Source organism: Eriocheir sinensis, chromosome 17 (assembly GCF_024679095.1).
Source record: "Eriocheir sinensis breed Jianghai 21 chromosome 17, ASM2467909v1, whole genome shotgun sequence".
NCBI classification, from domain to species: Eukaryota; Metazoa; Arthropoda; class Malacostraca; order Decapoda; family Varunidae; genus Eriocheir; species Eriocheir sinensis.
Window position 1 is genome coordinate 12,601,106 of NC_066525.1, and position 12,545 is coordinate 12,613,650.

The 12,545-nt window shown below is 38.9% G+C and overlaps 1 protein-coding gene across 2 annotated transcripts in view; it reads left to right on the forward strand.

Moving 5' to 3' along the window:
• The window catches only part of LOC126999953 (inhibitor of Bruton tyrosine kinase-like), a 36,190-nt gene that overhangs the window by 16,722 nt on the left and 6,923 nt on the right, over window positions 1-12,545 (forward strand). Inside the window, exons 5-12 of one of the 2 annotated variants that reach the window (XM_050863141.1) lie at window positions 1,757-1,879; window positions 2,361-2,510; window positions 3,313-3,588; window positions 4,912-6,422; window positions 6,562-6,718; window positions 10,781-11,097; window positions 11,765-11,967; window positions 12,123-12,428. In XM_050863141.1, coding sequence (XP_050719098.1) covers window positions 1,757-1,879; window positions 2,361-2,510; window positions 3,313-3,588; window positions 4,912-6,422; window positions 6,562-6,718; window positions 10,781-11,097; window positions 11,765-11,967; window positions 12,123-12,428 — 3,043 coding nt within the window. The remainder of the gene's footprint in view (window positions 1-1,756; window positions 1,880-2,360; window positions 2,511-3,312; window positions 3,589-4,911; window positions 6,423-6,561; window positions 6,719-10,780; window positions 11,098-11,764; window positions 11,968-12,122; window positions 12,429-12,545) is intronic. The other variant, XM_050863142.1, reaches the window with a different exon arrangement.

A 12,545-nucleotide genomic window follows, 5' to 3' on the forward strand; every position in this document is an offset into this window, starting at 1 on the left:
GCGCGGCATGGTCACAGATTTTTTTTTTTTTTTATTTTTTTTTTTTTATTTATTTTTTTTTTTTACAGTGAATCGAACTCAATCAGTCAATCGGTATCAGTCCTCATAATCAGTGATTCAGTCATTCTGACTTTTCAGTTATTGCTCAAAATTAAATACTAAATAGACGGACTAAACTACTACACTGCAAGTCTTCTTTAACCCGTGCGGTGCCAGCCATTTCAACCCCGGACCCGTCCGGGGTCCTTAGCAATTTAAGATAATGGAAAAACAAGCAAAAAGTGGTTTAGCAAAGTGGAAAAAAAATTAAACCCACCTTATATGTATATGTTGGTGTTGCCTCTCGTTGGTGCATATTAAATGATGGTACTCTCACTCGGTTTTACATAGTTTTTATTAGTTACTGAATCATCATCAGACATGTCTGATAACATATCCTCAATACCAAACACGAATAACTCAGAGTAAATCTGTTCATCTCTCAACCCAAGGCGGCGCGCCATGACTGCCTCTGACGATGACTGTACAAGCACTAACATGATTGCTGCTCATGTCCCATACAAAGTTTTATTTGATGCCTAACATACCATATCTGTTTTTCAACTTAATTGTAACTTCTCTATTTTATCATTCTCTCTCTCTCTCTCTCTCTCTCTCTCTCTCTCTCTCTCTCTCTCTCTCTCTCTCTCTCTCTCTCTCTCTCTCTCTCTCTCTCTCTCTCTCTCTCTCTCTCTCTCTTCAATGTAGCCAAGATCAATATTGTTTGATTATAATAATAATAATAATAATTTATTATTATTATTATTATTATTATTATTATCTCCTCAATTAAAATTTCCATGTGGTTGCTTCGCTGAGGCCTGAGATGCCAGTGCTTAGAGCTTTCCCACAGTCGATGTCTCGCTATTACCAGTTAATGTGTTTTGTCTCAATATGTTTGACAGTTTGAATAATGTTTCACACTGTTCCCGTCATGACTTTACTATATTAGTAATCCTTCGTTTTCGCTCAAACGCTTAAGAACTCTTCCCCTTCCTACCCTCCTCCCCTTCCCCTTCATTCCCCCATATCCTCCCTACCTTTCCTCCCTGGCTACTGCAACTGTTATTCAAGGTCGCACCACCCTTCCTTCCTTCCTTCCCACCCCCCACTTCCTCCTCTCTCACATGACGCTGATCTCTCCTCTTCCCCCTTCCCTGTCCCCTCCCTCCTCCCTCGGAAAGTTGCAGTATTGACCAAAAAAAAAAATGACTATCGCTACTGCGGTACCACACACCGCGTACCACACTGGGAAAGAAAAAATGGGACCGCACTACTCCGGAAAAAGTACTGCACTACTGATTTTTCAGTACCACGCCCACCTCTGGAAATGTGTATGCACCTTTCATGCAGCTAGAAAAGGAAATTTCGAAAGTCATATCGGAATCCCGTGTTCATGTCCCAACAATATAGATAAACATTGTCTGAGTGGAAATCTGAAGAAAGTGTTGTAAACTTTCCCAAGGACAGTAAGGGCAGTATTCCCATTTTCATTGTTGGTGTATTATGAGAAGGTTGACCTTTTGCCACTGCTTTACCCGTTTTTTTTTCGATGGCAGCATTCTTAATAGTAACAGTTGTACCTTAAATAGATTTACTTATTGCATTACTACTGGGCAATATTAGGCTGACCATTTGGTGCACATATAGGTGTAATGGTTACTGATATGTTTATTGCATGTTGCAATTCTCAAATAAGCAGTAGCACAATTTCCAGGTTGTGAAGTGGCTCATGTCACATGGCTCACCCTTAAATCAGCGGGACTGGGAGAGCGGGTATACCCCTTTACATCGTGCCCTTTTCTATGGCCACCTTGGTACTGCCTGCACCCTTATTCAGGTAAGTCTTTATTTTTAAATGTTCTATATGTATCAGCAATTATCATTATTACCAGTAACCATTGCTCATTAAAGTGTCTTGAATATTAAGTAGAAAGGGAGGATTTTCATATTGTAAACCAATACAGTATATTCTAAGACCATTAATATATCATACATTATAGGAAGGCATTCATTTATTTTACACAATCTCTTTGCATTTTTTGCAAATTTAATACAGTAGGATGTTGCTTCAATACAAGATAGGTTCCAAAGAAAGTTGTTAAATTGATTTCCTGCTAAAGGAGAGAAAACTACTTAATATATTTTTACTGACATGAAAACATGTGAAAGATTGAGCATGGACCTTCCTGGGATGAGAAAAGTAGGGAATGATGAAGCGTGGGTTATCTGAGGACAAGTTGTTGCTGCTATAATAAAGCCATAATTAACATTGGTTGTCATCACATTCATAGATCCTTGTAAATTGCTGTTTTATGCAGGCTGGCAGCAGCACTTCCACCCTTGATAATGATGCCCTCACCCCCTTGGATCACATCAACTTTGACCGGGCCCGTTCCATGTCCTTCACTTCCTCTAGACCAACTCAAGTGTACCTTTGGGGAAACAACACAAATTTTAATCTTGGGCAGGTGAGTTGACATAATGAGTATTTTTGTTCTGTTATTTTATACATTTCTTTTTCTTTCTTGGTTAATAAGACATGAGTATTGAGGAAGAGTCTTTGGCTTGAACCAAATTAGTAAACTGATGTTGCTTAATTTGGCCATTTAGACAGAATTGCAGTGAATCCAATCTTCCACTGGCTTGAATTTATTAGTTTACAGAACATTCAGAAAACTCCATTATCTTTATTTATTTGATAAAGGCCATAGATTCAGATAGATATGTTGACCCTAAGGCAAAAACTATCAAAGGAGAAATTTAACTGTAGATCAAGAACAATAAGGTATTAGGAATAATGTAGAAACAGGTCAAGTTATTGATGCCTACTGTATATGTACCACATACAGCAAGATTTTATTATATTATTACACTGCTTAGTGTGCCAAGTAAGGGGTTTGCCCATCAAAAAGTATCAAGGCATCTCTTCATCTGGAATTGATCTCCATTTTGGCTGCTCTTTTCTATTTGCTTTTAGAAGAGCATTCTGAGTGGACTTTTTGTTTCCTCTGTTTTTTCCCTTGAGCTGTTTCCTCCTGTAAATAAATACATATACTTAGGGGATATGGTCATGTTGAAAATTGAATGGTACTATAGTGGTTAGATGAATCCTGAATGGTGGTTAAGGAGATAATGTTTAGTAAGTCATTTTGATTTTACTATTTACAGAAGTAACTAAATTGGTCAACCATTTCCATGTTATTAGTAGAACCAGGCATTCCAGGGGGCTGAATTCTTTGCAACGGTAATCATACATTGCTTCATCTGCAGACTAGTCAGCAAGCTCGAGGAACTCCAGAATGCTTAGACATCTTTCACCGTGAGGGCCACAAAATTTCTGACGTGGTGCTAAACAAGTTCCATACCTTGTTTTTGACTACTGGTGGCCGGGTGTACACTTGTGGCCATGGTCAGGGAGGCCGTCTGGGCTTGGACACCAATGCTCCAGTCATTACTCCTCGTCCCATTAAGGCCTTCACTCACATCAATGTAATTAAAATTGCCAGTGGAACACACCACTCACTCTTCTTGACAGATGCAGGACAGGTGAGTATGGTTAATGCATTATGTTGAATATATTTATAACTATTTCAATTGTGAACTTCCATTGGGATAGAATGTTGTGTATGAATCAATGGAAGAATGAGCATTCAGTTTCAGATTCAGAATGGAGTTAGGCATATATTTGTTTAAGTTTAGGGTATCTTCAAACACATGATAGCCAGAACCTTATGGTATAAATCAACAAAGAATGACCTCACTTTGTTGTATAGAAAGTCGCATTAGTGAGGAAGCATATATGAATTTTCTGAGTCAAGACCTATAGTGTTTGTTTCAGTTTTGTCAGGTTAAGTTTAAGGTATCTTCAAACACATGATAGCCAGCACCTTATGGTATAAATCATCAAAGTGACCTCACTTTGTTGTAAAGAAAGTCTCATTAGTAAGGAACCATATATGAATTTTCTGAGTCAAGACCTATAGTACGGTAACTATATCGGGTTATGTTAGGTTAGGTTTAGGGTATCTTCAAACACATGATAGCCAGCACCTTATGGTATAAATCAACAAAGTATCACCTCACTTTGTTATATAGAAAGTCTCATTAGTAAGGAAGCATGTATGAATTTTCTGAGTCAAGACCTATAGTGTTTGGGTTTTGTTAGGTTAAGTTTAGGGTATCTTCAAACATATGTTAACCAGCACCTTATGGTGTAAATCGACATAGGATGACCTCTCTTTGTTGTATAGAAAGTCACATTAGTAAGGAAGCATATATGAATTTTCTGAGTCAAGACCTACAGTGTTTGTTTTGGTTTTGTTAGGTTAAGTTTAGGGTATGTTCAGACACATGATAGCCAGCACCTTATGGTATGAATCAACAAAGAATGGCATCACTTTGTTGTATAGAGAGTCTCCTTAGTAAGGGAGCATATATGAATTTTCTGAGTCAAGACCTGTAGTAACTGTATCAGGTTATGTTAGGTTAAATTTAGGGTATCTTCAAACACATGATAGCTAGCACCTTATGGTGCTCATATCCAAAATATAATATTCATTATATAATAAAGGGACTAAAATTATATGCCATAATTTAGGTCAGAATTGATCACTTTTGTTACTGACACATTTATTGTCCCTATCACAGAATATACTTCTTTTCCTTTCACATTCTGTTCCGCATAGATATTCTTATACTTCTTATGATTCTAAAACACCTTAATACTTTCCAACTATTTGAAACAGGTTCATAATGATATTGCAAAAGTACAAGCCTACAAGGATCTATGTCACTAAATCTAATGCAGATAGTAAGTTCCATTGAAGAATCACACATTATTTTATTCAAAATATTTGTTCTTCATCACAGGTGTTCAGCTGTGGAAGTAACCTCTATCATCAACTTGGTTTAAGTCCTCCCCCTGAGTATGTCTACACTCCAAAGTTGTTGACATGGCACAAGGATCACAAGGACACAGTCATCACTGGCACTGAGGCAGCGAAATATCACTCGGTTATTTGGACACCTCGTGCATTGTACACATTTGGTCTCAATGCAGGCCAGCTTGGGCATTTCAGGAATACTAATGAATCCACTGTTGTAACTCCAAGAAATGTTACCAGTATTGTTTTAAAGGAAGATGGGAATCTTACTTGTGTAGGAGTAAGTGATGGTGCCACAGTACTGTCAACGTCACATGGTGCTATATATGTTCTACACCAATACCAGATCCGCAAAGTAGCATCCAAGATGCTGGGAGTTGTCAAAGTGGCTTGTGTTGGTGGTCACCTTGATTCTAAAGTTGGTGCTAAAGGGCTGATACAGCATGGAGGGGATGATTTGAAAATTGCAGTTCTAGTAGGAAGAGGAGCTCATCATCTTTACCTTTGGACTGAGCAGTCCTCTCATCTCTCTCGGTGCACATTTAATATCAGCCGAGAAATATGTGTTGTTGATTTTTGTATGAGCTCCCATTGTCTTGGGATTGTGACAAATAGTGGTGAGGCTTTTTCTGGTGTGATTTCACCTTCTCGAACACAGAAAGGCAATGAGAAACCACCACTGCGTAAATCTCTGTGGACCTCAGGGCATTCAGCAGATACATACTACACCACTTCTTGCATCACTTTACGACTCACACGGATTCCTGCTCTGCATCGCACCTTATCCATCATGTGTGACCCTAAAGGCTTGAACTTTGCTGCCCTACAGAATGATCCTGTCAGTTTTCTGTCAAATTTTCCACAAGTAAGCCCCAGTACTTTCAATGAAAATTTCAAATCCTTTTGGGAAAACACATATGAAACTGACACTATCCATGATGTGGTGGTAATATGTGGAAAGCAAAGATTTCCTGCCCACTCATATATTCTTGCCACACACAGCCAGTACTTTCACCGTATCCTGCTTCATGATACAAATAATCCAAACCATGTACATAATCAGAATGCCTGGAACACTCAAAATGAATCAGAAGTGAAATGCTTGGTGCTGTCTGATGTTCAACCCGAAGCTTTTCAAGAAGTTCTAAGCTTCATGTATACTGGATCCTGCAAGCATATATCATTCAGAAATGGCATCAGTCATGCTGAAAGAAATATAGATAATGTAAATGGCAATATCTCTGACTTAAATGAGTGGGAGATATACAGAAATTTGCATCAACAGTCAGCTCTCTCAACCAATTTAGAAGTTGAAGATACAAAGGTATCAGAGAAGTCAAGGAAAAGAAAAGGGAAAAATTTGGCGGGACCCTCAAACCTCTTGCAAGCTGTTCTTTCTTTGGCAAGAAAACTGGAAGTACAAACACTTGAACAGGCTCTCATGAATTATAAGAGAATGGAAAGAACTGAAGAAGAAATGTATTTTGATCTTATGGAGTAAGTTAATCATTCAGAATTCTCCTGAAAATAATGTTTGTTTGTGAAAATATATGAAACTTGCATTTTTTTTTTTTTTTTTTTTTTTTAGCAAATGAAAATATCTTGCATTCACATTATTACCTGTCCATCATTGCAGGTGTAGGGAAAATTTTTCTTATTGCCGAAAAAACCTGCCAGAGCTGTGGGATGTCACGGTGACCAGCAAGAATGGAGATGCCATAAGAGCCCACAAATGCATTTTGGCAGCAAGATTAGAGTATTTCAGCATCATGTTTGGCTCTAGATGGAATGAGGTATGTGAAGAGTGTCATAACAAAACAAGTTACACAAGCACAACTAATATATATATATATATATATATATATATATATATATATATATATATATATATATATATATATATATATATATATATATATATATATATATATATGCCTACAGTGGTCCCTCATCTATCGCGGGGGTTAGATTCCAGAACCCCCCGCGATATGCGAAAATCCGCGAAGTAACAACCTTATATTTATTTTATTATTTATATACAGTGCTCGTCATAAACATTGTCGCCAGAGACCACGGTGTCCGTTTGAAAGATCAAAACGCGCGCGCTTTCCTTGGCGGGCATCGGGTGCTTTAATTTGAATTATTACACATCTGGCATCTCAGCCTGGGTGTTGGGCAGCTTGCAACGGCGGGAAGAAGTGACAAGCACCTGTCAATCACTCTGACTGGGGTCCGCTTTTTTGCTGGCTTCCCGCACCACCCCCCCAGACTGGCTTGCAGTTACTCTGCTGTTTAGCTGTTTTCCTGGACAATGGTGCACTACCAGATCTTGTCACGGGATGACATCGCAGCCATCTCAGCTCTCCACAAGGCTGGACACTCCACACGGGCTATCTCTGACCAGATGGGCGTCAGTGTCCGCCAGGTTCAAAGATACGTGAAGCGTATGGGTGAACTCGGCGGCAACAAAATACCCGCCAAGAAGAAACCACCAGGAAATACCCGCAAAACTTCCCTGCGAACCCTGAGAATTGTACACCGTGAAGTCGAACGCAATCCACGAGTATCGGCCAGAAAAATCAGGGAAGACAACTTGGGATTGCTGAGTAATGTGTCTGTGAGGACATTATCGCGCCGCATCCACGACGACCTCCAGTACCTGAGCTACGCAGCGCGGCCCAAGCCTGTGGTTACTGTAGCCCAGCAAGAGAAGAGGCTTGCATTTTGTGACAGGATGAAAGACTGGACCATCGAGCAGTGGCGTGGCGTGCTGTGGAGCGACGAATCAAGATTCACAGTGACAGCCAGCAGTCAAGGTCGCGTGTACCAGCGCCCTGGCAGCGACCCGCTCGACCCCCGCTACACCGCTCCTGCCGTCAGATTCCCTGATTCATTGATGGTGTGGGGATGCTTTTCCTACCACGGGGTGGGGAGCCTCGTGGTGTTACCCAAGAACACCACAATGAATCAGGGGAACTACCTCGAGCTTCTGTGTGATCATCTACCGGGGTCTTTCGAGATGTGTCAGGCCTCCACCTTCATGCAGGACAGTGCACCATGCCATACTGCTAAGTCAGTGAAGCAGTGGCTCAGGGACTGCTGTGTGCCGTTCTTCGAAGACTGGCCTGCTAATCCCCCGGATTTGAACCCAATTGAAAATTTGTGGGCGATAATAAAACGTGAGTTACGCAGCCACGACTGTTCAACCGTGGCCAAACTCCAAGCTGCGCTTCACCACCTTTGGAACACACTCGCTCCCCAGCATCTCATGGTGCTTGCAGACAGCCTTCCGGCCCGTTTGGAAGAGTGCAGGAGACGTCAAGGAAAGCCAACAAAGTATTAGTTTAGTTCAATAAATTTCTCTGGATGCAGTACATGTTTATATTACCTGGCGCAGCGTGGGAGAAGGGTGCGACAATGTTTATGGCGAGCACTGTATATTTTAAGGCTTTTTAAACCCTCCCCACACTCATAATTTGTTTATATTTACCAGTGTAAGGGGACGGGCAGGGCAACGCCTCACCAATCACGAGACGTGGCTTCCTTGTGCTTGCACAGTCCTGAATCCTTTCGCATGGGACTCGCCTGCTTGCAGGCGCAGCCCCTACACGCAGCGATCAGATGTCGATGTGAAATGGACAAGGCGAGATGCTAAATGTGTGCTATATGCAGGAGATGGAGGAGACTGATGCTACGGTCGCTGAGCCAATCAGCGCCCAGGATACAGAACACAGTGCTCTGGTTGGTCGTCTCCCATCCATCACCCAATCATGTGCCGTGTAAGATCTCACATGGGCAAACTAGCTCAAGTGGAAGTCGCCGTAGCTGCGTTTTCCATACATGCGAGTCTTTGTCTATTCATCTGCTGTACGCTACGTATTTTATTTCGATTTAATATTCTTTTAATATGTTCTAATTAATAATTTTGTTTTTTTATATTGTTTTCAATTTTTTTAGGCTAAAAAATGCTTAGTTTTCCCCAAAAATAATTAAAATACTGGATATATAGAAATATCTATATACTGCAAAATCCCGCAATATAGCAAAAAATCCGATACAAAATTAGATATATACAATTTAAAAATCCGCAATACAGTGAGACCACGAAAAGTGAACCACGATATGGCGAGGGACAACTGTATATATATATATATATATATATATATATATATATATATATATATATATATATATATATATATATATATATATATATATATATATACATACATAAATACAGTCACCTCTCGATAAACGCAAGGGTTACGTTCCTGGAGATGTCGCGTTATTTAGACATAATTTCCCCATAGGAAACAATTGTAATGGGGGTTACATTCCTGGACACTGGGAAAGTCTGCCTATTTTGGGGATTTTGTTACTCTAACCTAAAAAGAAAACATTATTAATACATTAGTAGGTCACTGAAACAACAAAAACACACGTTCTCAATTTACTTAAATTTATTCTTCTCCTGCGTCGGCCACCATCCCTCCTCGATCTTGATCTTGATGTCACAGGTGGCTTGGAATTTCTCCCCAGCCAGGCCTTTGTATCAGCAGCTCCTGTGAAAGAAAACAATAACATGCGGAAAGTCTATGTTCTACTCGGGGCAAGGTATCATTCCGTACATCTTGCATGCCACATGCTCTCAGGAACTCTTTCACTGCCTCATTCACTTGTCCATTCGTCTCTCCATTCAGCCCCAGCGGCAGCACCATCCACTTCCTTCCAGTCCTCCCATTCACCTCACGTCCCACCTCGCTCAGAAACACCGGCATCATCTTCGTTCTCTCTCTGTCATACTTCTTACATTTACCCCGCGCTCCCTTCACCTCCGCCACTCCGCCTCACTTGCCTCCTTCCTCTTCCTTTGACTACCCATGCTATTGGTGACAAAGATAACTCCTTTAAGTTAAAGTTTTCTAAAGAAAGAATTGCTGCATTACATTTGTAAGTCACTGACACAACAAAAATATGTCCTCACACTCACCATCACTTCATTGATGCGTCATTGGTCGTCGTCGTCATCTGCCGAATCTTCACCCCGTTCCCCCTCCTCGCTCCTCATCCCGTCCTTCCACCTCCTGTGAGGAGGTGGAAGGACGCTTGGGTGCCACAGTAGAGGTCAAAATTCAGTGTGTGCCGGCTAGCTTCAGACTGAGACGGCGTCTCCGCGCGGTGACATCATCGATGAAACTCGTGTTAAATCGAACATATCGCATTAGTTAAACACATCTCCTTAAATATATATATATATATATATATATATATATATATATATATATATATATATATATATATATATATATATATATATATATATATATATATATATATATATATATATATATATATATATATATATATATATATATATATATATATATATATATATATATATATATATATATATATATATATATATATATATATATATATATATATATATATATATATATATTTTATATATATATATATATATATATATATATATATATATATATATATATATATATATATATATATATATATATGTGTGTGTGTGTGTGTGTGTTAGGGCCTGCAGTATCAGTTATAAGTTAGATCAATTCAGGTTAAAGAAGGAGAAAGGCAAAATCTGGTCTGCAATAGAGAAGTGGATGAATGGAACAAACTTAAGTCATGTGATAAGTTTAAATTTGATTGGAAATTTCAAATGGATGTTAGAAAGGTATATGGACAGGGAAGACAGGAAGTGAGTAACTGGCTCCCAGGAGTTACCAAGAGTAGGCTGACTGGCATCATTATTTGTATCCTTGTTATGTGTGGATCCTGTTTTTTGTAATTATGTATATATATATATTTTTTTTTTTCAGGCAGTTGCATCAGAATCCATAAGCATGCCCCTTCCCACAAGTATTCTGACTGTAATCCTTGATTACCTCTATGAGGATGATGCTTCAAAGCTCTGGCAGTGCCATGATACTGAGTTTCTGTGCAATGTTTTGGTGGTGGCTGACCAGTTCCTGATAACACGGCTGCGGGAACTGTGTGAAAAAGCTATCGCTGGTCTTCTTACATTAAAAAATGCTGCTGAACTGTTAGAATTTGCAGCTGGATACAATGCAGTGGGACTGAAGACTACAATAATGCAGTTTTTATGCCAGAACTTAGTTGCTGTGCTAGAAAATGGGTAAGTTGTAAATCCTTCACAGAATAAGTGGTTGGTATGTGTGATGTATCAAAAGAGTTTATAAACCAAGGAACTTAAACTGTATTTTTAATGTAAATGCATTACATTCATAAAACTTCATTACAAATATTTTGACGTGCACATATAAACCTAATTACCATGTGAATGTTGAATGTTAATTTCTTTTTACTGTAGCGGTTTTGTTATCATTACTAATTAACCCTCAATCAATATTGCTCTTTTATATGTGATTTTTTTAATCAAAGAATGTCAATTTATTTTCTCAAACAATATTTTTTTGTTGCTAGAGCCCCTCAGATTTTCAAAACATATATATTTCAATTACATATATTTTACTTTATTACTTTTATCATTAATTCTCTGTGTATCAGTATTATATAGACTTGTAACTCTATATTTGTCCCCTAATAGCTCAACCTATTGTGATGTGTTTGATAATAATAATAATCTCTGTCTTTTTGCACTTCTCCAACACCACTATCCTCATTCCATACACTCCTATCTATGCTGTGAATTTCACAGAATCTCATCAGCATATTAATTTTCACCTTGACCTCTTACACATGCCACACATTATTTCACTTCCATAGAGAAAGTATATAATTACTGAAATGTAAAGGAAAATTCTGATTTGCCCTTTTTTAAGGACACTTCTTTCTTCTGTGAGTCAAGAAAGGCTTCAAGAGCTGAGTGAATATTATAGAAGTGTTAATGACTGCATGTCATACCGCATCATGACTCCACATGATGTTCCTCCTGACACAAAGGACCTTCAGCACAACTTGGATGAAAATCCTTTTATCTTACAAGAATCTGATGAAGAAATGGAAGGCACATTTCATTTAAAGGGTTAGTGTGACCTGATTCATTAATTATTCCAGTCATAAGGTTAGTCCACAATAAAGTCTACCTGCATCACAAAGTCTGTCAAAAGTCATAGCTTTGAAAGATCTTAATATAATAGCAACCCTCAACTAAATTTCCTATATTTCTTACTATTAAAGATGAGAAGGCATTTATGAGTGGTGGAACCCCTGGATCGTCACGCAAAAAGAAGCGACAGCACCGAAACAGCCAAGGAGATGGTCGGCACCGCAAGCCCTCAACCTCCTCCTCTGTGTGCTCCTCAGACTATGACCAGAAGGAATTGGAGGAGGAGTTTGAGAATATGAGTTTTGATGATTTGGAGGAGAGGAAGCAATCCCCTGTGGGAGAATCTGTTGAAGTGGAGACCACAAAGGAGGAAACCAACAGCCTGACTGGAAATGTTTTAAAGAACTGGGACAAAGACATTACTCAGTCAAAATCAGGTTAGACTTTAATCATTCCAAGTTAGGGTTGATATACATACAAAGATGAGGATATTATAATCCAACTTCTGTCTGTTTTGTTTTCTGGATTTTGTGAAACTTTTTGTATTAGCATCA